Raw genomic sequence first — 27,886 nt, forward strand, 5'->3', positions numbered from 1 at the left:
CCTTATTGCCGTTCAGTCAATGTGCGGGGTGTGGTGCGGTATCTAATGCTAGGGGGAGCGGAGAGTGTCCGTTCTCGTTACTTTTTTGTTCTCTGCCACGCGAGTGCATCGCGATATGACACATGCAAGTCGCACTGCTACGTTTGTATGGAGTTACCATGATTGTCTTGTTATAGAGGTACTGTGGTAAAACTTCGCATAATATATGTAAATAGTTTTCCTTACCAACACAGTTTCTGGGTCCATTACTAAACGGCATAAAACTGCAGGAATGTTCAAGTTTAAATCGTTCCGGCAAGAAGCGGTCAGGATCGAACTTTTCGGCGTCTGGGCCCCAGTATTTGGGATCTCTGTGGACGCCCCAGATGGACACTACTACTCCTGATCCACTAGGGAGGACGTAACCTGAGGCTGAATTATATAATAATGTATAATAAGTACTTTGAGTATTTGTGTAATTTGTTGAAATGTTATTGAAAACTAAATATAATATTATTTGTACGCAATATATACAACTCAATGAACTCAATAACAAATTAACAACAACAAAAGATATTAAACAAAAGATTAAACAGAAGATAGTTAATTAATTCATTAGAAACTACAAATGTATCTTATATTAAACCATTTAGTGAGCCATTGTAGAGGGTCAAGAGCACGTCAAGCTTGACACTCAAGATTTAAATCCAATTCTGTGCAGCTTACGATAAGAACGGTCCAAAGTATAGTGTCAAGCTTGACGTGCTCTCAACTGTACCGAAACAACAAATATGTGGGGAAATTTTATGTCTTTTTACTTACGCAGTTTGGTATCCTCCAAAGCCTTTCTAATAATAAAAGGCACTGGGGGATACAGCCTGAGCGACTCCTTAACTACTCTTTCCAAATGTTTTAGTTTCAAAAGATCTTCTTTTACTAATGGTCTATCTGAATCTCCGAAAACGTCGTATAATCTGTAAAAGATGTCCTTGTTGAAAATACAATTGAAATTAAAGGAAATGTGGTAAAATTACTAAAGAACTTCAAATTGATTAAATAATTAGACTGTGTACTACAGTTTATAGTTCATTACAAAAGTAAACAGTAAAATTCTAGTTGTAATATATGTTATATATTTTTTTTATAATATCTAGTGTCGGGACGAACAAGACGTGCACTGATGGTAAGTTACACGCCTGTCCATAACAGTTACAGTGCAACTCTGAACTTTAAATCGCAAAGATCTGAGGGGCACTGCTAATGCGCCCGTCACCCTGAGACGTAAGTTGTTGTTATATATACTACATATATGTAAATTTTATATAAACGTGTCCGACAATATTAGTGTGGATCTGCCTAATAAAGTATATATGAATGCAAATAATTATTCCAATTTGAATAATGGTAACCATAGAATTTGAGACGCAGTTACTATTTTTCAGAATTATGAAAAAGTTCTTGTATTATCTACAATTTTTATTTTGAAGTTCACATTATATTATTAACTGAACGTATGCACTTTCGTCGGCTTAGCTATTTCATTAATTTGTATGGGAAATCTCTAATAAGATTTTAATTCAAACTCTAGATGTTTCCATTAGCATTTATTAACTACTTACTCTTGATAAACCTTCTCCTGAACATCAGGGTACTTTCCCAACAGTAAGAGCGTGTACCCCATAGAGGCCGCTGATGTATCTGTACCAGCTACGGTCAATGTCAGAACTTCCTCTCTTAGCTCTATGTTTGTGTACCCTTTTTCTCCGCCAGAAAGAGATATCAGCAGATCTAAGAATGACTTTCTTTTGTAACCGTCAAGATCTGCAAAAATATTAAGAAGTGAAGTTTTTATTACAATTTTCATTTTAATGCAAATCAAAATTCCACTTTGTTCTCTCTATTACTACTATTTATATCACAGATTTATATCCAGTTCTTACACATTGAAAATGAAACTATTTTGTCAGATCTAAATCAGATATATTTGTTTTTTTTTACTAACAAACCTACGTTTCGGAAGCCATTACTAGCAAAATACCTTATTTTTAATTTACTAAAGAACTTTCTAATTTACGCTAACGTTTTGCAAAATATTTTGTTTTAATAATATGAATTTTACTTAATTAAATCAAAATAATTAAAAAGAAATTAGAAATAAAATAATAGTACATTATGATATAAGTGCAGTAAGCCTCTGCTTTCTTATAGCAATATCGCCTCGGCTGTAATTTTCAACTTACCGCACTTATATCATAACGTACTATAATATTTTTGTGTTTTTGTTACAGATAAATGGTTGTAATTTATTGTCAAAATTAATTAAATGAAAGAATTAAAAGTTTATTTACTATATTTTAACTCCCATAGTTAATTTTATTCATAAAATATTGACCACTTTTCTAACATAAAAACTCTTTGCAATGATTTAAAAAAGTATCGTTCATTTTTAGACGGAGCATCTTAAAAAACCGTGCATGTTACTTTATTAAAAAAAAACTCGTGCGTTTTACATTACAATAACGCACTTGTGCGTTTCACATTACAATAACGGACAAGTGCGTAATGAAATACATTACGATATTGAAATGTGTGTGATTTCAGCCACTTTACGAGCAAATATGTTATAAAATTATTTTACGTCACGCGTAAAGACTTATAATGCTATTTAGATCAGTAAATGTAGTTTCATTTCCGACAATTATGTACTATGTATACCTTACCTATTAAAAATAATTTTATTGTTTAGACATAAAAATTAGCCTCAAAGGCCTCGTATCTGTTAGACACGGGTGAACTCTTCATGAACACTTCAATAACACCAAAGAAAATAGCAGCTTTTCTTATGAATTATGGAAAATAATAAAAAATATACACATAATTTATTACCTACTTTGAATCATGTTCTACGTTTTTAAGCCTGTTTTCCTACTATACAGGTAGTTCAGAGAACGGTCTATCTATCGGTCGGTCAGTCGGTCTAAACGATCTAGTTTTCAACAGCCTTGACTTTCTTAGAATTCTGAATGAACGAATTATGTATTCTATAAACTGTTAGTTACGCGGGTTCAACACTCGGGGTTTATGTTTACTCAATTTATGATTCCGGAATGCAATGTCTTTTAAGAGTATCTTTTTTCTACTGTAAAGTAATGCTGATACGTAATAATAGCCTATTAAGAGCTTTGAGAAACCAACCAGGTTCCACGCAGTTTAGTCTACGTGGTATTTAAAACCGTATTGTTTAAATTCGTTTCAGGACCTACACAAAGTAGAACGGGAATCGCATGGCGAAATTATGTGTTTTACTCTTTAAACTTTAATTATTTATTTTCGCAGACCTGCTAATACTGTCACCTAAACACACACAATGAACATGAGCTATACAATGAATCGTATGAAAAAAACATGACTGTTCAACACTGGGAGCCTTCAAGAGGTGTGTACTGATTTTATTCGAAAAGGGAAAATATCAAAGATACGGATTACGTAGCGTGAAACGCTAAGTTTGTTTTATAACTTATACAGATTATAATATTACTTACGTTCTTCTATAATATCGACAATTTTTCAACCATTACAAGTTGTCGTGAAACAAAATTAATTACTGGTCTTTGGTAACGCCAGGTATAGTTTGTCTGAGCTCGCACCTCCTTACCTTTCCCGTCCTAATCCGTGCTACGCCATAGCCACATAAATCGCCAGTGAAATTAAAAAATAAGTGTGAGACATTACATTCGAACTGAAAAATCCGCATCCGCGACGTCGCATCATTTATTAAAATTAAATATCCCGCTTCTCCGCCCGGCATTACGCCGCGTACGCAATATATTACATGGTGGCGTTATTGGTGATCAGCCGCACGTGAAGTGTGTGAATGAAGACGAGCTCTACGACGTTTCGAACATAAAGGTTGGTGGTAGCACGGCTTCCATTCCTTTTACTTGCGAGCTCATCTATCCCGCAGCTCCCCACGAGCTATCGAAGTTTCTTTTAATTTTTTTATTTGGTCCTTTCGAACTGCGGATGAACGGCGTTTCACTGCATTTTGTTCTTTAATTGCCCGCCCTTATTAGAATACCAATTGTAGGTCCTGATAAGTGTAGGTATTTATCGCATTTCTACGAAATACATTGCGTATTTTCTGTGATTTTGTTCTACATAATCGTCATTGAGACACTCCGCACCGCGACATTGCGTCGTGAAAATCGGACAAAATCATTGTAATCCCGCAACCTATAAGTAATATTGGTATATTTATATAAATTCTCCGCATATTAATGGTGTTTACTTTTTATATTGGTAAAATAATTGCATTTCTCATTCGTCAAAAATATTATTTGACATTTTATTTTTACAAATATTCTGTTATCGATCGGTTCACAATTTATTATAATCCGACTGTGTAGAAAGTCACGTACACCGCTTTATATGTAACTTAGGTTACTTATATTTCAATTTGCCGCATATAATACATCGTTGTCATGACTACGAAACAAACAAAGTCAAAAAATGCTGACGATTGTTTCTCAGATGCAGATTCTGAAGATCCGCAGCTGTTAATGATACAAGCTAAAAAGGCAGCTGTGTTTAAAATAATTCAGAGTATTTATGATTCGTCTGCGAGTAGTAACAAGAGCACTGAGACGAGGGAAAGTTTTCTCGCTGAAAGTCAATCTATTGACATTTTACGCACTGAATTCCTTGAGTTATTGGATAATTATAATACGCGCCTGTTGACTATTAATTCCGCCGCGAAACCTGACTATAAATGTCTAATTGCTTTCGAACAATTATACAGTCGCATTAAGCGACTCCAATCGCAGTACTCTACTTCATCATCAGTTGGTGATAATGTCGCGTCGCACAGAACTAAGCCTCGGTTACCTCCTATCGAGTTGGTGTCTTTTTCTTCTATTGTTCTATGCTAGTTTTAAGTCGACTGTTCATGATAATCCATCGCTCACGGATGCCGAAAAATTATATTATTTGTTAGGTAAATTGTCAGGCAAAGCTCTATCTGCGTGCGCAGGTATTACACCTAGCGCCGAAAATTATAATTTGTTATTGCAATCGCTTATTGATAAATATGAAGACAAGCGTATGCTCGCCTCCGCCTATCTAAATCAGTTGTTCGATTTCAAGCCCATAAGCGCCGCATCAGCAGATAACTTCGACTTGTTTTCTGATCGATTTGTCAGTGCAGTCCGCGCTCTGGGTAATTTAAAGAAATTGAGTGATCTTATTGTATTGCATATTGCTTTGAAAAAGTTAGATTCAGATACTGTACGCGCTTTTGAGTTGAGTGTAGGTTCTAAAATGCCTACTTTTGATGAGCTCGTGGTGTTCATAAAGAACCGCTCTAAAGTGTTCGAACGCACGTCCACAACTTATAATAATAATTTAAATAAACCGCCCTCGCTCTAAAGAAAATAATAATATTTTAAAGTCACCGCCAAAGTATCAAGCTTATGTAGGTACAGTCGACCCCGCTTCTAAGTGGTTGTGTACAAATATAACGCATCAGCATTTATTCAAATGTCCCGATTTTAATAAAATGACGCCCGCAGAACGTTTTAAATACGTAAAGGACAGGAGTGCCTGTGTAAATTGTCTTAGCTTAAAGCATCGTGTATCGAACTGTAAATCAGAGCTTGTATGCCGCACTTGTAAATCTCGCCATCACAGTATGTTGCACTTTACGTCAGGAATCGAACCTTTGATTTCGGCACCGCAGCGCAGTGAAGTCACAGCGTCACATGCGCCCGCTTCGCTGCCAGTTATCGCTCCTCGTATTCCAAGTGATCGTGAACGCACAGACGTAGCGTTGTGTGCGACATCCATTGCCGCTTCTCAGTCGTCATCATCGTTTGAGCCTGTTTATACCGAACAATGTACTGTGTTGCTTGCTACCGCTCAGGTCGCTGCATATGATGGTGAGGGTAATAAACATCTTTTGCGCGTCCTTCTCGATTCTGGCTCGCAATGTCACTTTATTACAAAAGAGACTTGCGAACTGTTAGGTATCCGACTTCAGGATTCAGAACGTACTATTGTAAAGGGATTTGGAGGGGTCGAGAAGGTAATTAATTCTAGTTCCGTGAATTTAGAAATTCACTCCCGCTATAATAATAACATAAAATTTTGTATTGCGCCGCTCGTAGTGGATCGAATTACCGATGCGCTGCCTAGTGCTGTTGTAGACACGTCTGTCTTATCACACTTACGCTACTTACAGCTGGCAGACGAGACTTTTGGAACTCTTTGCACATTTATTGATACCCGACGACGTAGTGCACGCCTCTGACGTCACGTCAGCACCTCCAGCATTACGTACAGTATTAGGATACGTTATTATGGGTTCCGTACCTACGTTATTTTCCCGCCAAGCTTTGACATGCTGCCTAGTTCAGGAGCATGGTTTAGATAATCTTGTTAAAAGATTTTGGGAGTTAGAAGAGCTTCCTCCAGCGCCGCCCGTTCAACGCCCCGTAGACGTTGAATGTGAACAGTTTTATAAAGATACTACAACCCGCGATCCTGTTAGTGGTAGATACGTAGTCGGACTGCCATTTAGCGAGGATATATATATGTTAGGCCACTCCTACGAAACCTCCCGAAGACGCTTCATGTGTCTCGAGAAAAAATTAGAAGCTTCGCCTAAGTTGAGGGCAGCTTGTGATGACGTCATCAAGGAATATCTGGATAAAGATTATATTTCACCCGCACCCCCAGATACCTCTGATAACTCATTACCCATGTACGTCATTCCTCATCACGGAGTAATAAGAGAAGATAGAACGTCGACTCGTCTCCGTATAGTTTTGGATGCTAGCTGTAAGACCAGCTCTAGAACTTCGCTAAACGATATTTTACATCACGGACCGAACTTGCAAGGTGATTTATTTCAGATAATTTTGAACTCTTCGCCATCGCCATGAATGCAGACTGTCGCCAGCAGTTCTTACAAGTTATTGTTCGTGAATGTGATCGTCGTTATCAATGTATACTATATCGATTCAATCCCCAAGATCCGCTGACCCTTTATAATTTCAAAAGACTTCGTTTCGGCCTAGCTTCGTCTGTGTACCATGCATTGCGCACGGTCAGACAGCTCATCGAAGATGACGGTACTCGGGAGTGCTATATTATCTACTTCGCTTTATATGGATGATGTAGTATTTTCGGTTCAAACAATAGAAGAAGGTGCCGTCGCAGCTGATCAACTAATCGCTCTCTTTAAAGGCGCGCAGTGGGATCTTGTTAAGTGGAATAGCAATTCTCATACTGCTTTAAATGACATTCCCGCCTCGCACAAACTGCCCACTGAGGTTGAATTTGATAAGTCAGTACAGCACAAAATACTAGGCTTGCATTGGTCGACGAATGATGACGCGTTTTACTTCAAAATATCTCCTCCAGCTGATGATAAGTGCACTAAGCGCTCCATCTTATCCACTATCGCGCGCCTATGGGATATAATGGGCTTTGTTGCTCCCACAATTCTCTACGCGAAGTTGCTAATAAAGCATCTTCATCTAGATTGGGACGATACACCGCCGCCCCACATTACTAAAATGTGGAGACAGTTTTGCATCGAGCTGCCGGCTCTCAATGAGCTGCGAAACTACGCCACTTAGGTGTGTTTGTAGATTCCAAAGTCACTCTGTTGGGATTCTCCGACGCTAGCGAGCATGCTTATGGTGGTGTCGTCTACTTACATGTCAGCTCCGTCAATGGTAACTCTACGCGTTTAGCCTGCGTCAAATCTAAAGTAGCGCCAACAAAACCGCTCTCGATCGCACGACTGGAGCTTTGTGGATTAGTCTTGCTATCCAAACTACTTCGCACAGTTTTAAATAATTACGCTAATCGTATCTCAATCAATACCTACGCTTTTACAGACTCTAAAGTCTCATTATATTGGATAAATAGTTCGCCTCACAGGTGGCAGACTTTTGTTTCGAACCGCGTAGTTCAAGTTACGAAAAATATTCCAGCTGAACATTTCTATCATGTTTCGGGCGCTGATAACCCAGCCGATTGTCTGTCTCGTGGTGCTACGCCGCAGAAATTAATATCGCACCCTTTGTGGTTGCACGGACCTCCCTGGGCTTTACTCAACCCGCATCAGTGGCCCCTGCGTGACCTCGACAGTCAACCACTCGAGAATATGCCAGAACAAAAGACGCTGTATCATCCTGTTAACACACCTGTAAAGAAAAGCGCCGTCTATGACCTCGCATTGCGCACGTCATCATGGTCTAAACTGCTGCGCATTCTCGTATACGTTTTTACATTCGCTAAGTTATCGCCCCGCCGCGTTACTGTTGCAGTAACTGCTGATCAACTTCAGTTCGCTGAAAATAAATTAATAAGTGCCCTGCAACTGAAATATTTTGCAGAGGAATTTGACAAGCTTCGCAACGAGGTGTCATGCTCGCCTGCCTTCAATAGGTTGAGACCTTTTATAGACGATAACGGTCTGATTCGTGTAGGAGGTCGCCTCGACAATTCTGACTTGGAATATGCTCACATGCATCCAGTCGTTCTACCACGTAATGATCATATAGTGAACTTGCTGATTGATTATTATCATATAAAATATTTACACGCCGGTCCAGAATTATTGATGTCGCTTCTTCGACAAAAGTTCTGGATCCTATCCGCACGCCACATTGTAAGACAAAGAGTCCGTATGTGCAACACTTGTTTCAGACTCAACCCGCGTCTAACGTATCCTCTAATGGCATCACTTCCTGAATATCGCACACGACAAATGATAAAGTGTTTTACGCACACTGGCTGTGACTACGCGGGTCCATTTCCGTATACTCCTGTACGCCGTCGTGGAGTCAGGAGCGAAAAGGCATATATATGCCTCTTCACATGTTTGACTATACGCGCTGTCCATATTGAAGTCGCTACCGACCTCAGCACTCCCAGTTTTCTCGCCGCTCTTAAACGTATCCTCGCGCGTCGTGGCCCTGTCCAGGTAATGCACTCGGATAACACAAGTAACTTTAAAGGTGCCAACGCTTATTTACGCGACTTATATAAGTTTTTAAATGACGAATATCGTCCGAATTTGGAATTAGAGTTTGCTGAGAGTCGTATCCCTTGGTCATTTATTACACCCAATTCTCCCCACAAAGGTGGAGCTTGGGAGAGTATGATCAAAGTAGTAAAAACGCATCTGTATCGTGTTATTGGTCGGCAACTACTTTCTTTCGAGGAACTTTGTACTGTTCTCACTCAGATAGAGTGTTTGTTTAACTCTCGTCCGCTAACAGTACTAAGTGCCGATCCTGGAGAAGCCTCTGCTCTATCGCCAAGCCACTTTTTACACACCGCGCCTCTTTGTTCTCTACCCGCGCCTGAAGTAGAGTCTGATAATCTCAGTTTACTTCACAGACATTCGCTACTGGACAAGTTAGTTCAGTCATTTTGGCAACGATGGAGGATGGAATATCTGCATGGACTTCAGATTAGACAGAAATGGAATACTCCTTCCACACCTATCACTCCAGGATTAGTCCTGGTTTTGATAGATGATAACGCACCTACTCTAGCCATTAGCGATCGTGGAGAAAGTCCACAGCTCGAAAGACGGTATCATACGCACTTGTACTGTCAGATCCGCGAGCGGTACTTACATTAGTCCTACCGTTCGTTTATGCCCTCTGCCGCGTCAGTAATTTATTACATAACTTATATTGCTTATTACCATTTGGTTTATCAATTTTAGGTAACACCGCATCTTACCGCATCTTGTAAATAATACTCCCGCATCTATAATCACTCTCATAAAACTCTAGAGAGACCGCTAGTTTAGAATAGTTTAATTTAATTTGCTCAATTATGAGTTTCTTTATGTATTATCCTATTTTCTATTTCCTCTTGAGATATTAGACCTAGTTCTAGTCTCACTTATGGTTGTCCTTTTAAAGGTGACCCTTTAAGGGCGGGCGGAAATGGTAACGTCAGGTATAGTTTGTCTGAGCTCACACCTCCTTACCTCTCCCGTCCTAATCCGTGCTACGCCATAGCCACATAAATCGCCAGTGAAATTAAAAAATAAGTGTGAGACGTTACATTCGAACTGAAAAATCCGCATCCGCGACGTCGCATCATTTATTACAATTAAATATCCCGCTTCTCCGCCCGGCATTGAGCCACGTACGCAATAAATTACATGGTGGCGTTATTGGTGATCAGCCGCACGTGAAGTGTGTGAATGAAGACGAGCTCTTCGACGTTTCGGACATAAAGGTTGGTAGTAGCACGGCTTCCATTCCTTTTACTTGCGAGCTCATCTATACCGCAGCTCCCCACGAGGTATCGAAGTTTCTTTTAATTTTTTTATTATAGCGTCACCAGTCTTGTTTTGGACCGACTTCAAAAAACGGAGGTTTTCAATTCGACTTGTGTTTTTTGACACTGACATTTGTGAACCGATTTCGATGATCTTTTTTGTTGGAAAAGACGTATCTCAGTAGTGGTACCGTTCAAATTTGAAGTAGGTATACACTATCCCATCTCTAAAGGTGGCAGGTGAATCCGGTTTATAGAATGTCACCCACTTTCCGTTTATCCATTTCAACGGGACTTGCGTTACAAATGCTTTTGCAATGAAAAATAAAATGGTAGACAGATGACAGGTCCTCAATTCTCAGCGGTGTACAGCAACTACTTTGTATTTAGGCTCATGTGATTCGTTTTGACGAGGACTTCCTTATGCGTTTCAGTTATCGTTTAAGAAACCGCGGACACAGCAAACCGGATAAGCAAAATTTTGAGAACGGTTTTTTTAAGTTGTAATTCACCTTTGAAGTTATTGTGGTGAACTTGCAATTCATAACAGGACTGTGACAAAAACCTACCATTTTCCAAATAAAAGTTAGTCACTGAGTAACTTTTTTTAATTGCGTATTTTGATAACTGAAACCTTCAGTTGCATGCAATGAGATAAAATATAAACGGGTTTTAAATGGTCAATGTAAAGTGCATGGAACTTGCCTTGTTTTTATGACTTAGTAATACGAATTTGAAAGGTAATGCAACTTAATTAACAGGATTGCTATAGGAGCTCCTGATGGGCTCTCAGAATTTGAAGGATACGAAGGACAAACATGGAAATTTACCCATTCGTATACTACAAGTGTTAACTTGGTAAATCTGTGGGAATAAAATACTATACCTTTTTAAACTATAACAATGGCACACAATTTATTTTAGGAACAGTTGATAATGTTCGATTAAAACGTTACACTTACCGTAATCTTTTTTTTGCTCTGATTCCGGTCTGCTTTTATGTTCTGCCTCAAATTCTTCCCGTTTTGTCTTGATGACCTTGAAAATGAGTTAACATTATATATATAGAATAACATATTCATCGCGCTGTTTGGCACGCATCTCCTCCAAGAGTTCATAGCCCAATGTCGGTAAGGGTTGTACATGTCTCCTGAGGATTTCCAATCGTCACTAATTTGCTAGTTTCCTCATGCTGATATTCATCAGAAAGTTGATTTTACCGACTTTTTTGAAGAATCCTGATTAACCACAATTTCTTTAGAACTACGTGTAGTAAATCTTTTCAAAGTCACAAATTAAAATTCATGATGACTCATTCATGACTGAATAATAAGTAAGAGATATTGGCATCGAGTCTTTCTTCTACTTTGTCGTAAGTGTTACATACATATTAAAAATTGGTCAAACATTATTTATTTAACTTGAAAACAATAAAAACAAATTACACAGACACGAACGAACGATAATGGTTTCCGCTTGCAGTGGCGGAACACAAAGTAAATTTTGTTATATTAATGCACTTTTCTGCTCACGAAAAAAGGCACAACTATGCGTACTTTATACAAGAGTTGTACCTTTTTTCCTTCTGAGGGCAGTTTTACGTAGTATAACAGGTAATTGGTATGAACTGTAAGCACGTTTATAGGTATTTATTTTTACTTCATTTTACTAAACAACTTGAATAGATGTTCAACTGTTTTCTTTCGTTAAGACGTCTCACCTGATCAGTGTAATCATGCAAAATGCTCTTATTTTTCTCATGCATCACGTACTGCGGCATGAACTTATATAACCAGTCGGGTTGCAGCCATAAGTGGAAAATCCTCTGGCACACCAGATTTAACATTGAGGTCATTGCTTGCAGAAATGGAGTCTTTGAGTCGTCTTGTGAGTGCAATTTTACACCCATTGCTGTTTCTGTGAAAGAAATATAGGTATACTTGTTACTCATTTAGATATTACCTCATAAAAGGCTATTAAAGTTGTCTCGAATAGCTACTCGCTAACCGTCAAGTGGTTATTGTTAGTCAGAGAGGTTTACCCATTATATGGCGCACTTATGGGCACGGGTATATCAGAAGGCTTAGGGCATAAAATTAGACGCTTGTAAAAGCACTGCCGTGACGCGACTTTGGGGTAGCAACCGCGCGTCTGTAGCGCTACTGTAACTTTTAGATCACACACGAAGTAACGAGTGCATGTCACGTCAGTGATGTTACAACTACGTTAAATATTGTATGAAAATTAGTAGTCGCGCTCACTGGAGTCACTGGAGTCTCATTTCTATGTCTACTTGGAAAGTTTCCTACAGATCAGAAGTGGAAAAGCCCTCGTGGTATAAATTGAGGATTAGGGAAGCAGTGATACAATGGCGTAAGTAATGACGATGTGAATCAATGATACTGGTGTGTAAGTACATTCGTTTTACATCGCACATGTACACGTATTACGTAGTGTAAGCAGGCGCCCAGAAAAGAGGGACTTATTGTTTATAGTTGTATTGTGTACGAGTATTGGATTTGTTAAACTGTTATTGAAAAAAAGTAGGTACTTAAACGGTGTGTAAATAACGTAAAGTAACGTAAGGTACGATTTTCAACAAAGATTTTCGATAGATTATATCTTTTGATGTGGCCCTCGGTACATACAAGAATAGAATATACATTAAAAAAAAAACTGTTTTGTAATGATAATAAAGAACAGGTATTTTGTTTACATGTTTGCATCTACTAATTGACAGTTATTTCTTAGATGGATAAACTACTGAATACTTAAACATAAAGTGAGAGTGTGAGAGCTGATCGGTGCCAAGCGGTGCAGCCATCAGATGCTGCAAAAGTAATGGTATCCATGTTTCTATGGGCAGGCCGTGTCCCGAGGGTGGCAAACGGTAGCCTATATGACTTGAGAATGTGTACATGGGCAGGCTGTGTCCCGCGGGTTGCAAACAGTAGCCATTATATAACTGAAAGGTGGGCAGGCCGTGCCCCGTAGGTAGCAAACGGTAACCATTATATCGCGCGTTCAAAGCGATACTGTCACTAAGCGTAAGTCTCACTTTCAAATTTAAACTTATTTACGTAAACTTTATACGCGTTTTTCCAAAAGTTGACTTTTTCGCTTAGTGACGATATTGATTTCAACATGCGAATGAGTCATAGGAGAGCAGGCCGTGTACCGCGGGGTACAAACGCTAGCTAAGAGCCGTGTTCTTTGTATGGCAAGCTGTATTCAATAATTCATCCATTCGTGTCTCTCCGATGCCAAACAGAGACTAGAATTGGTGTGCTTCTATGAGCAGACAGTGTTCTGCGGGTGAGTTGGTATAATATATTTACTTGATTTCAGCTCGTCTGTGATAAACGGCCTAGTGCATCCAAGTAAGTAAATACTGTAGAAAACAATAAATTTAAGATTCTAGTATTAGCTCGGCATCTGAATTGAAATAAATTGAAATGAAAAATGATATCTTACAATTTGGTGTACAAATAAATAATAATGGTTTATGGTATCTTTGACAAAAATGTACCAATAACGGCGAACAAATACTTTCATGTAAACTTCTAGAAATTATGGTTTTCATTGATTAAGATCACTTAATTTAAAATATGTTATCTTTTCATGGCATTTAAATTACCTATGCCAAGTCTAAGATGTCAATATTATATTAATGAAATGAAATTAAATACTTGAAATGAAATATTTGGAATGAAATTAATTATTCATGTAAAATCATGTTTAATGCATTCAGGTGATTTAAGTTAACTGAAAGTGTACTTTATTCACCCAGGTAAATTAATCCAAGTGAATTAAGGTAACATACTGTAAAATTCACTGCTCCAAAGGACGTTAATATTATGTTTAATACATAAAACTGGATAGAAAAGAACTTACAAATATTAATCATATATAGTAGAATTGTAAATTAGTTTATACATTGGCGAAAGTTAAATCTAATACAATTAGGTGACTGTTCCAAAGTAATATTTTAGAAGAAGCTAATGCCTACTAATTATTAGGTTAAGGCATTTCAGTTGTAATTTATTTTCGTCCAATTATATATATTTATATAACTGCCGCACTAGGGAAACCCTGTGTCGCGGGGCTATGTTGAGTGTGTGCGTTATTTATTTATTTATTTATTTATTTAATATACGTTGGTAGAAGGATGTTTATGTTTATTCCTTGAATAAACAAATATAAAAAAATGCACGCAAGTGGTTGTGTCTATCAGGCGACAGTGTGTTATTTAATTTTTAATTATTTAATAGGTATTAAGTCTACAGTTTGTTAATGTTCAAGATTTAATAGCCATTTTTCTATTTGTTGAATTGTCGTGTTGTTCTTGAGCGAAACTGACTTTAACTCCAGGGTTTAGAAGTTTGTAGACGCGACGTTTTAGGAGTATTTCATATTCGCTCGAGTTTATTGTCCTTATGAGTACTGCTGTGGCTGCTTTAGGAATGTACACGTATTGTATATCAGGCGCACCCGAAAGACTTTCGATTCTTTGTGCAGAGCTTATCAGCTGAGTTTTACTATTATATTTATATTACATAAATTACATTATGAATTATATTAATCAGTCGTAATTAACAGTTTAGAGACGTCCATCTGGTTGCTTATTCTACGAGTTATTTTTGCGGACCAGAAATCCTTTTACAGAGTAATACCAAAATTTTTAATTATAATATTGTTGTAATACTCGTCAGCAGTCATCAAATAGCATTGTATTTATTTGACGTGTAAATGTATTAAGTGACAATACTCTGATGTTACTGGGTAGCGAGATAAAAATCTTTAGGACCATAAATAATGGGTCATTTTCTACACTTGTTAATTGGCTATGTGGCATAGCACGTAATATGTTATCAAACAGCTATTTGTACTCAATACTAGTGTCAACAATAATAGTATCGAGTACAAATAGATTACTTACGACGTATTTATTTGTTTGTAAATTATTACTTCGACGAGATCGTATTACTTTTGTTAAGTTCTGTTTGAGTTGTTCTTAATGCTTTGCACTTACAAATATCTGATTCTAAATTAAAAATTCAAATTGACGACTTCGATCATTGACTTACAAATAAATGGACGACGGGTCTAATACAAAAACCACGAAAAAAATGTCCCAAGTCAACCTATTCGAAATTTAAATTGTAATGTCATCGCAGTATCGCGCTGTCAGTAGAACAAATGAAGACTAAAGCGGAGTGTCGCGCTCTGTATACGATTTTAGCGCCTTACAAGTGCGGACACTTTTTAGCGCGGACCCGACGTCCATATAATTGTAAGTCAATGACTTCGATGGCCCAACGACTCTAGCTAGAACGACTATAGCTTAATTTTTAAGATTATATATTATAACAGTAGTTACTGTCGTGTCATGAAGATGCCAGTAATATAAAAATAGTATAAGTATATATATTTTGTTAAATAAGTTAAAAGATCAAATGTATTGAGATTTATGTGTAAAGAAGTCCTTAATAGAATAGAAACTTTTATCTCTTAGCCATGACATCACTTTAGTTGCAACAGTACGAAGATAAATAATAACGTGTACTCTCTAGCAAAGTCGCTAAAACTGTCACTAGTGTACAGGTCCTTTCATTTCCATTGTGGCCCAATTACTGGATTTCAAAGAATTTTATTAGTGTTATGACTTTATACTTAAATTATCAAAGTGAATTATACAATTAATGAACATCGTGCTGTACGAAAGGTGTGTTAAAAAGTAGTAAACTGACTGCAGTCATCGGACGTTGATTTATTCATAGATATTAGGTACAATGTTGGTATAGATGTTGTCGAAACAAGACTTACAACATTGAAAAAGTGAAATGAGCCCACTACTTAGACTACGATCTTGTAATAAATTAACAATAATGCCTGAAGTAATATATAATATATTTATTTGGTTATTTATTTTGCCTAAAACCTCGTCTAATCAGTTTATCAGACAATCCGTAAGATGAACGTGAGTGATCTCAAGCTTAATATAATAGAAATAATTTGTTAATTTAACAAAAAAAAAGCATCATAGTACACAGTTCTCAGCATTCTGTAATATGCAGAATATCTTTATATGCCGGTCAAGAAATAGGCTCACAATATCTGGACATACTTTAAATTTTATATAATTACTAAAATTACCAGAACACAGAAATTATACAAGTCTTAAGTGTAAGGGTACATTGCATTATAATCAACCTGCAAGCAGATGTGCCAATATTAGTGGATTTAATGTTTGGTCTCTGTAGTTACAAATTAATGTACAACATTTGTAAATTATACTATTTATTACTATAGAAGCAATGCGCCAAAAGTCATTGTGTCAATTGTAATTGAAAAGCATGTCCTTGCAACAATTTAATTTCATTTGGTAATTTATCGAAAATACTTATACACTTGTTGAAGCAGTTATTCTCATAAATCACTTTAATGCAACGGGTTTGGTATAAAAGTTTCATAAATTTTGCTTTACTTTTGACTTTGAATGACTTTACCACATGTTTTAAAATATTGAGGATGAGAATTGACAAATACACAGATATCCCTAATGCACACGCGTGGCAAAGGCAATATGTTATATATGTTTAGTATTTTCTGACAACAATTTGCAGCTGGTAGAATCACGTACCGCAAATTCTCCGAATAATCTAATATTAAAAGAATAATTTAATGTTCGATTGAATTTGTTCACACACTTTTTAGACAGGCTTACTTTTGCTGTCGATGAGTTGTTACAGTTCCTCTCTATTGCCGTATTAATTGAAATATTTGAAAATTGAGTCTTGAATAGACTATTTAATGTCAGGTGATTGAATCCTGTCAACAGAAGCAGCTGTCTGATAGCCAACAATTTGGTAATGTCACAGCAATTCTGTTATCTGCCACCTAGAATAACTTGCAAAATAATGCCCAAGCAGCACACCCATATCTAAATACACTCGAGAGCAATGAATCCGGGTCACTTAAAGAATCCAAAAAATCTCGGAAAGTAAGAATGCTAGGTTAATGCAATAAATTGTATTTAATAGACAATTTAATACTCCTTAAATGAAAGTAAAAAAAATATGAGTCACCATACATTTTATTTACACAAAATTACATAAAGAAAAAAAACTGCTGATCTCTCCTTAAAACAAAAATAGGAAACATGAAATTTTTTAACTTTATTACGATTTTCTTGAATTTTAATACTTCGTATTGCCTCCTCGTGCTTCCATTACTGCGTTTAGGCGGTTTGGCATGCTGTACACCAAGTTCCTTATACGATTTTGGGGAATATTCTCCCATTCCTCTGTGAGAGCAATTTTGAGCTCACGAAGCGTGATTGGGGGAGGGTTTCGTTGTTTTACGCATCTCCCTAGCTCGTCCCAAGCATGCTCGATCGGGTTGATATCCGGGCTGCGCGCTGGCCACTCCATACAAGTAATGTTCATCTCTTGAAGGTAGTCATTTACAATCCTACCTGTATGAGGTCGGGCATTGTCATGCATAAATATAGCATCCTCACCAAAATTGACCATAAATGGACCAACGTGTTCATTGAGGATTTCATCTACATATCTTTCGCTAATTAAAGAGCCGTTTTCTATGATCACCAGCTCTGTGCGACTTTCAGAAGAAATTCCGGCCCACACAAGTACAGACCCACCACCGTAGGCTACTTTTTCTTCGATGCATGCTTGCTTGAATCTTTCCCCTGGTCTTCTATACACTCTGTGTCTTCCATCGTGCTTGTAGAGCATAAATTTTGATTCGTCGGAGAACATAACTTTCGACCAATCTTCAATACTCCAATTTACGTGGTTCTGGGCATATCTTAGTCTTGAAATACGATGCCCACGCTCCAGTTTAGGGCCGTTTGCAGGTCTAAGGGGTTTTAAGTTAGATTCAGCAAGCCGACGTCTTACTGTCCATGCACTTGGGTTACTTCCTCCGAGGCGTCGAAACTGATTTGTGAGTTCAGCTCCTGTGAGAAAGCGATTTCGAAGCATGGTGTTCACCAAGTATCGGTCTTCTCGTGCTGTGGTACACCTAGTTCTGCCCGTTCCTGGTCTGCGTAGGTTAGAACCAGTTTCTTCGTAACGTCGGAGAACTCTTTGTACTGTTGACAGCGACACACCGACAGTCCTGCCTGTATCGCGCTGACTCCGGCCAGTTTCCACCAATGTAAGTATTCTGGTGCATTCTTCAAGTGTAAGCGACATGATTTCAGCTTAAATAATGAATATTAAGCACTATCAACATGGTTTATGTACCCACATAAATGACAGATTACAAACAAAAGCAAAAACAAATGCTGTAATTTCGTAGTTCCATCTTCGAAAGTGTTCCCTTTTCATATTTGATTTTTTTATGATATAACTTTACAATAACTAAAAAGTTTTAATACCTTCATTTAAGGAGTATTAAATTGTCTATTAAATACAATTTATTGCATTAACCTAGCATTTTTAGTTTCCGAGATTTTTCGGATTCTTTTAGTGACCCGGATTCATTGCTCTCGAGTGTATATACTAAAAGATATCTAATAGAATTTAATTCGATTGAATATTTTAAGAGTACAAATTCCCTCAAGATATCTCGAGGAAGGTTTCTAGATAATTTTAAGTAAAAGTGGGCACAACTTTATTAGTAGATCACAAGAGTGCTTTGAGAAACTATCTGTAGGTAGTGTTAAGAGTGATTCTTGTCTTTTTCGCAAGTAACCCTTCTAGAATACTACAAGACCATTTGTAGAATGTAGACAGTTTTTATTTAGTCTTGTAGACAGTTTTTAGATAATTTATAGTCTATGATAGTTTTCTTAGTAATGCTATTTTAAAACCAAAATACAAAAGCGTTACAAACATAAGACGCAATTCTCTTAATACTAATTAGAGGTGGGTGATAAATAACGACACGATGAAAAAATCACGATGATCCGCCGTGAAACAGCGTCACCGTGACTCGTGATATATATATATATATATATATTAATTACACTATTATATTAATTGTATAAATGCAGTGTATTTATTTTCAGAGCCCTCAAGCAAATCTTACCAATGGTTGAAAGATACAGTACTGCCACATTTAATAAAATGGGCTACAGAGAACTTTGAGAATGAATGTCATAAACAGATTTGCAATGAATCCCTAAGTTTGGTATCAATTGTCAAATATTATTCTAAATACAATGAATTGAAGATCAAACATGGTTCCCTATGGTTAAGGTAAATTAATGCACTCACACTATCGGATACTTGTAATAATTGAGTAAAATTGAAACAAAAACTGATGAGCCACACTTGTTCTTCTTTTTTAATGGCAAATTATATATTTATATTTATAATTATATTTATAATTATAAAACGAAAAGAAATTTGCTCGGCTACTTCATAGTCATTCTTTAAAAATAAAAATGGCGATAAGAATTTAAAGCTTTTTTCAAAACACAGTTGGGGCATTTTGTCTATAGCTTTATCTATAGAAAAAGTTTATAATACGAAAAGATTATTTTTACTTGCTTTAGTTTACTTGACCTTGTAGAAGAACTTACACTTCTATGAAGTTTTTATGATTGTCTACAAAACGCGATGTTTCTAAGCGATTTTTTCTTTTGACAGTATTACATAACCTTTATAAACCTTTATAAATATTGAGCGTATTATGCAATAAAAAACTTTTCAAAATACTAGGTCAAAAAAACAATTGAAAAAATCCAATTTGTCGCAAAAAAAACGTTATTCTGTATAATTATATGGAATGTGTTATATGTGACTAGAAAGGTGGATAAATTCCCTATCATATAAATATAAGAAATATTTTAATGACATACCTAACTTATGTTCGAAGAATTGTATCCAGTGTTGCCAATTTGTGGGGAATTCCCCAAATTGTGGGGAGAAATATTTGTATGCCCTACATTTGTTACTCTCGTGAGTTTGAGTGTAATTTGTGGTTGTCTATGTGGGTGTCCATGCACCCGCGACACAGGGTTTCCCTAGTGCGGGGCTATGTTGAGTGTGTACGTTATTATTATTATTATTATTATTAAAATAAATAAACGATTTAAGGCCATCCAATTTTATAATTAGTTTACTTTTTATATTCTGTTTACATTCACAGCAAACGTAATAGATTATTACATTTTGAGTTTCTTAATTCTTTATTATATTTTTAAACGATGTATTTCTCATAATTAATAATAAATTATAGATGCGAGGAATTTGTGGGAAACATGAATTTTGCTCTCCCCAAATTCGAGGATTCTAACCCTGATTTTTGGAGATTTTGAACAATTGGCATTGGCAACGCTGATTGTATCGAATGATGTGATGTAATGACTTAATATCCAAGGTTCACCACCTCCTCTAGATCTTTTAATATTCTTTACTTTATCCATTTTGCATGAACTCTTACAACGTCCAATAGAGTAAAAACCCTAATTGTAGTATTTTTTTAAATAAAATCTACTGAAGACGCGCTATAACGTGTTTGTTAATAAGTACAAACACTACAGAATGTCTATAAATTAAATATATCTAGAATAAACTTAAGAACACTAGTTTTTAGAGTATTAACAGACTTTACTGGATTTGTATAGAACAATTTTACTAAAAATAATCAGTTGTTCTACAGATGAACTTAAAATAAGGACTATAAGAGTAAATCTTAAGAGAGATTACACTTAAATTGTTTGGTTAATACCAAAGAAGGTGTTAAAATTTTGACTTGAGTGAAATAAGTCCATAAGAACAATTTCTTTTTTCTAAAACCATTTATAGATAGATAGTTATCTAAATCAATATCATATTAAGACTGTTTATAGATATAACAGTTTTAAGGCGTATAAAGTGTGGTCCTTGGGTGCCTATCATAAGATAAGAGATTTGACATAAGTCAAATAAAGAAGTTAGTAATTTAAAATAAAATTATAAGTATCCTGTGTCAATTCCAATCCTGTGTCACTTTCATAACTTTGTCTATTTGTTAAGGTTTTGATTATGTACAATTACTAAATTCATGCAACAAATTTTGACATTCTTTTCTGTTAAAGAAATATTTTTACAATTTGAAATTTTCTTTTGTTAGTAAATGTATGAAATGTCTTAATTTTAACATACACATATTACATATATTTTTTTTAGTTTGTTTTGACTGTAATTTAAAATCAAAGTTGTAGAAGTCATCGAGTTATCTTCCACGACAAACAGCTGGTGATTGTCTCATGTGTAAAAGGTGTTATAGCAGGCACCATTGTGGGAGCACTGCCGTGCCGATTAGTTAATCAAGAAGCGGCTGCTCCTGTGTTACGAGCAATTCTAGAAGAAGCCTGAGGACATGCTCTCCACTTGTCGAATGACCGAGCTTATTCCGGAATGAGGACATTCCTAGAGCAGAATGGCTGTCTGTTAGCGTATCGAAACATTATATTATTTTATTTTGTTAGAAAACTTACTTTGCGTCATTAAGAATTAGTTTCATCGAAATAAGAAATAAATCGATAACATCATCATCGATATCAACGGAACGGTGACAGGCGGTCGCCATTACGAAAAGCATATTTGACTAGAACACACGTGTTTTGTTTTGTTTGGATTTATAGTGAAAAATCTTATAATATAATTTATAACAGTCACTGGAGTCTCATTTCTATGTCTACTTGGAAAGTTTCCTACAGTATGAATGAATTGATCGTATCCTTTTCGTTTATCCTTATCCTTATCCGTTTCCTAGTGACAGTATCAACCATCATATATTTTTTTAATGGGAAATACTATGTTTATGTTAATAAATACAACTTCAATTAAAAGGTACCCCAGAAATAAGATCTACTTACCACTGACAGAGTCCAAAGTATAAGTGCTAATATATGGCCATAAATTGAATGTGCCAGTTCCGACTCTAGGCTCCAGTTTCTTCACCAGTATCTCGCCTTGTTCAGAAAATACTTCAACGAAGTTCTCGGTGATTTTTGGCCTGAATGCCTGAATTATGATCTTTCGCCGTCTCCGCCATATTGATACTGTTCAAGAATATATTTTATAAGAATATATAAATAACACAGGAATATAATTTGCATATAAATGCGTAAATTAAACTCACAATAATATAAATAATAAAAATAAATGCTCAGCTTTTAGCGAAGGACAGCGGTCAGATTTTACCTGTAGAACGGACTAGAATACACATAATATGTAGTTATTTTATACATATACAAATACAATCAACAACGTAACATGATTATGGGTCTTATTTTTGAGAAATTGCATTTTTCGATACGAGCTTTAATTTTATTGTTATTTATATATATTCTTTGTATTTTTCTATTACGATATTTACGACCAGGTTATCATTTGTAGAAAGTTTACGATGATCTGTCTGTAATATTGATGTCTGAGATACAATTTAAATATAAAGGCCAAGGCCTAACAATATTCACTGTGTCTCAAATAAATATCACATAAATAAAATAATATTACCTGGAGCAAAAACGCCTCCATTTCCTGTTATTTTCCGTAAAAACCGGTGAAGATTGTCCTTGTCTAGGCAGTTCTTCAATATCATCTCTAAGTCTACTGGATTTGTTACCACTGAAAAAATATGTAACACGTAATTATTATTAAAAAAAAGGAACCGACTTGAAACTTTGCTTATATAATGTATATACAAACTGAAACTAAAAAGTTAACAATCGGTCACCGGAAATAGTGCGAAACCGGATTGATCCACTAGTTTGCCACCATTGGGGGTGGAATATTTTTTTCAAATTTAATGTGACCAATTACTGAGGTACCCTCTTTCCAAAAAAAAAAAGAATCGTCAACAACAGTTCACAAATGCCGGAGTAATCCCGTAACGTACACACAAAAAAATACATTAGAATTGAGAACCTCTCCTTTTTTAACCGACTTCAAAAAAAGGAGGAGGTTCTGAATTCGACTGTATGGTTTTTTTTAAGTCGATTTAAAAGCACATCCATTGTTCAGATATTTTTGATTATTAGGGATGTTATTTCGATGCTGACTATACCTACTTGTATTAATACAGAACCTACTCAAGCTACTTTAAAACAATACATTGAAAATTTATTTTAAAAGAATATGGAAAACAATACTATTCAGAAACTCTTTCAGAGGCGATGATTGTGATGTCTTTATGACAGGGATTTGACTAGTGGCGCCAACTGTTAATTAAAGTATAATACGTATTTTTAACATGCACAAAATACAGCTTCAACTTACCAATATACAGTAAATGAACTAGCCACGCTCGAAGAATTCCATTAAATTTAAATGAGGCATAGCTAAAGTTTTGAAGTGTCTCCATTATATCTGAAAATATAGATCACTATCACCATCATTCTTTTTCAATAACGACAGAGAAAAATATTTAGGCTCCATACAGACCATTCAAATATTATAAAAATACCATGTTCCATTGGGATAGCGTTGCCAGGGGCCGAATAAAGCCGGTCATAGACTTTTTAGATGTATGTCCGGCCAAACTAGACGCGACGGCTTGTCCGGCTTTTTTAGATTTGACCAAGTTTTGTTTCGTTTTTTCGCATTTTGATTTCGTTAAATAGCCATTATAATGATAGACGATTAATAACTATTGTGCGCGCGGTCGTTTTATGGCCGCGTCGTATATTATTTATGGCCAACCTACATCGAATGAAACATTTCATTACTATGTATTTCATTTCATTTCATTACAATACAATAAACATCAATAATCTGTTTTACACATCTGTGTTTTTTTTAAATGGGAGAGTGTGAGGAAATTCGAATCCATAGAAGATACCATTAAATTGTCTTAGGGTGCGCACACATCTGGCGCGTGCACGCGCACTACACGCGTGTAATTAAACACATGTTAATATACGTGGCGCGCGAGTGGCGTGCGAACGGCACGCGAACAGTTCGCACTACGCAATGCACGTGCGCAGTTCGCGATCCTTTCGCAAACAAGCACATTTGCGGCCCTTTCGCAAACAAGCACTGTATTCGCCCTAAGGAACCGTTATGTATATCTTTGTGAAAACAATTTTGACATAGTCAATTTTTGGTCAAGCGTGAGTTGTCCATAAAAATGAATGAAATTGATCAAAATTTTTTGTGCTGATCGTCTCAGTTTTATGAAGGGATTATTTCAGTGTATGGACGAATAAAATCGGGCCAGCAGAAGTTGGTCAAATTTAATCAAACGTTTTTCATATAAAATGAATAAAATTGACTATTTTTTTCAATGCTGATGCTAGGCTAGGTCATTAAGGAAATAGAATAGAATAGAAAATCAAAATTGCGAAACTGACACTGGCCCAAGCCTAGTGGCCATCATTAAGGAAATAGAATAGAACTCAAAATTGCATTTTTTTTAATTCGTGCGAAAACAGTACATGGAATATATTTATTATAAAGTGTTTCAATAAAATTTATGTATTTTTTTAAACTCAATAAGTTAATAATTGTTTGTTTATTGTTTCGTTGATTGCATTCAAAGTTACATATTATCCGTCTGCTTTAACTATCAAATTTGGCCTCTTATTTGGTGACTTTAGTCTAATTTGGTTCTCACTGTGAAGTGTGAAGCTCAATTTGTGAAGATGCGGTATTGATATTAGTAATTTAGAACATTTTAGTCCACAAACCGTATAAATCGTAGATGTTAACAGCATAAGTATAGTTGCGAGCTATTATTATGATAATCATTTACATAGTAGTTTTTTTTTTCTCTTCAGATACAATCGACAACCACACCAATTACCTGGTCTCAAACTAAGTAATTCCCTGCTCTATGAGTACCAGAGCAACGGAATTCTCTCCGGGGCTCTGTTCGGAACAACTAGATCGAGAGCAATGTTCATTTTCTAGTTGATTCTACCGGGAATCGAAACCCGGACCTCCTCGTCTAGTGTCAATAGTGCGGTCTCTCTTATATTGGACAAACAAAGCGAAGTATTTGTACCCGCGTCAAAGAACATATAGCTGATGTCAAACACCGTCGCGTAAACAAGTTTGCAGTCTGCGAGCATGTCATGGATAAACCTACACATTCAATGAAGTTTGACAAACCCCAGGTCCTTGCAAAAGAAGTCCGTTATCTACCCAGGATGCTGCGAGAGGCCATTGAAATTAAAAAACATCCTAATTTCAACAGGGAAGATGGTTTCTCCGTACCACCAGTTTGGGATCCAGTATTTCCTCTAATGAAAAATCCCAAACAGACATAAGACTGCAGTACTAATTAATATGTTTTATTTTATTCTAATTTCTATTAATAATTAATAATAAATTGAACTTAATAAAAATAATTCAATAAAATAATTTGTAAAACTTAATATAGCGTAAATTGGAATGTTTTCTTTGTAAAATTTAAAATAAGGTATTAAATTAATAACTATTACAACTATAGTGAAAAAATAGGGTGGTTTGCATCAATATTAGACATAACTGGTTGAAGACTGTACCACCTCAGTCAACCGTGACCATGGGACCTGTAAAGGGCCCGAAACGTCGGTTTGTTTGAAAAAACAAATATACGCGATTTAAATCCGGAAAAATAGTTTCATTTCCTATGTGTAACAATCGCGAAAACCTAAGAACTCGATATTTATTTTATTATACAAACAGATTACAAAGATAAACCTTTTGGGTTTTGCCGTACATCGCCTTATCGTTTCACAACTCTTCAATAAAATAGAAAATTATTTTTCTACCATATTTTTTTATCATAATAGCGACTGTGGGGTACTTTTAAAATGTAAACGTGCGATTGAGTAAAGAACTCATCCGTACAGTGACATGTGGCTACTGGATTGAATAAAAGAACGAATTCCTGGGGATGTGGAAACAAACTTTTGTGAATAGTAATTAATATTTATCAATAACTTCTAATACAAGTGACTAAAAAACCAAACACATATCATTATAAAAAGTTGTTTAAATGGATAATGCTTTATCCTTTGCGCTCTTTTGGACTCATCGTATTGTATCTACAAAAATTGCAAAACTACTTTACTAAAAAGTATTCATTAACGCTTTCAGTAAAAACATGAATCTTAGTCTTAATTTTTTTATCAAAACAAATGATACAATTTAGAAGCACCTTCAACATATCAAGTCAGTAGGTATCTAGATGTACATAGGTACATATATATATGAGCAAAATCTAAACCGAAACATAACAAATATGAATGTAACGCATTTATTATTATTTCCTTTATGGCTGCCACTAGGCTTGTGCCAATGCCAGTTTTATAAAATGAATATAATATATAAAAATTATGGCGATCATCGTTAGTGTCAGTTTTCTTGTATCTCTTTTATTTTGGTCTATAACGTGATATAACGCTTTGTCGTGAAACTTCTTTGAATCAAACATTAGCATCCGAGTGCCGTGAACGAAATTTAAACTCTACGAAAGAGATCGGACTCGGTAACCGAAAAGAAGTATTACCCTAATGAAAGAGAAACCGAAACGTTTCAACTCCTGCCCGATATCTATAAAAAGACTTTGACAAATGCGTAAAATTATCCTTATTTCCGTATGTACAATAACAATCACCAACTGAAGAAAAAAGACTTACCCACAGGACTTCCAGTTAAAGTATGTGCGATACCAACAATAGGCAGTTCTTCGATCGGAGCCGGAACCAGAGAGGCCAATTTGTACATATTCCGCCTACTGATCTTGTAGGTCACAAACCACAGCACTAACGCGAACAATAACAACAGCCATACCATTATGCTTACACTAATCCAACACGTTACAATCAAATGAAAATCTTCTGAAAGATGTTAGAGAAATATCAGTCTAAGGTTTTGAAAATTCGTACTGATCAAGCACGTTGCAGTCTGAAATCGCTCGCAATTTACTAACAGCTGGAAATATGGAGGTTACTAAATTGTCCAATTTTTTATCACGTGACACGGCATACACGCATGTTTACATTCATATGTCCGCGGCAATAAAAGAAGCTCCTATTTATATGGACATTTTCCTACCACAGTGTTCTCGCAGCTATTTAAGACGACAGGTTACAAGTTCACGGTGATTACCTTTGGAATACAAGGAAGCGACAATTGCTCAAACATCAACCAGGGGCTGTAAATACATGCGATTGTAAAAATGAGAAACACAACTTCTTGCACTATACGTTTATTCGTATTTTCAAACTAAAAATCTACAACATAACTGAACATTTTACCAATATTACACAGTTTTTATTAACTACCCCTACCCTACTACCCCACTATTCAACACGAAAACGACGAATTAAATCCTATACTCAATACTGATTAGACTAAACATTTGTATATTAAAACCACAGTTAGATTTACTTATAGTAATAAGGATAATATATAATTAACGTGATGTATAATTAATGAACAATAATAATCAGGCTGTATAATTAAGTTCCTAAACGGTAATATTCGACATCCCATGGCTACTCAAGTCCTATACTCAGGACTTGTTCAAATCAACAACTGTACTTATTATCTATCTTCTATATTATTATGATTATTACAAATACATTGTATGATTAAAATTATAAAATGCTTACTGTCGGCCTTCCTGATATTGTTCACGTCTC

The 27,886-nt window shown here is 35.8% G+C and overlaps 1 protein-coding gene across 1 annotated transcript in view; it reads right to left on the reverse strand.

Moving 5' to 3' along the window:
- Positions 1–27,222, reverse strand: part of LOC113236892 (cytochrome P450 4C1-like) — a 63,238-nt gene extending 36,016 nt beyond the window's left edge. The window contains exons 1-9 of the mRNA XM_026473103.1: positions 26,879–27,222; positions 23,532–23,621; positions 22,770–22,880; positions 22,127–22,312; positions 12,011–12,207; positions 11,253–11,328; positions 1,599–1,800; positions 802–953; positions 226–411 (exon numbers count right to left, since the gene is read on the reverse strand). Coding sequence (XP_026328888.1) covers positions 226–411; positions 802–953; positions 1,599–1,800; positions 11,253–11,328; positions 12,011–12,207; positions 22,127–22,312; positions 22,770–22,880; positions 23,532–23,621; positions 26,879–27,035 — 1,357 coding nt within the window. The 5' untranslated portion in view covers positions 27,036–27,222. The remainder of the gene's footprint in view (positions 1–225; positions 412–801; positions 954–1,598; positions 1,801–11,252; positions 11,329–12,010; positions 12,208–22,126; positions 22,313–22,769; positions 22,881–23,531; positions 23,622–26,878) is intronic.
- Between the last annotated feature and the right edge of the window lie 664 nt (positions 27,223–27,886).

This window comes from Hyposmocoma kahamanoa, unplaced genomic scaffold (assembly GCF_003589595.1).
Source record: "Hyposmocoma kahamanoa isolate Upper Pololo Valley unplaced genomic scaffold, ASM358959v1 92, whole genome shotgun sequence".
Lineage (NCBI taxonomy): Eukaryota > Metazoa > Arthropoda > Insecta > Lepidoptera > Cosmopterigidae > Hyposmocoma > Hyposmocoma kahamanoa.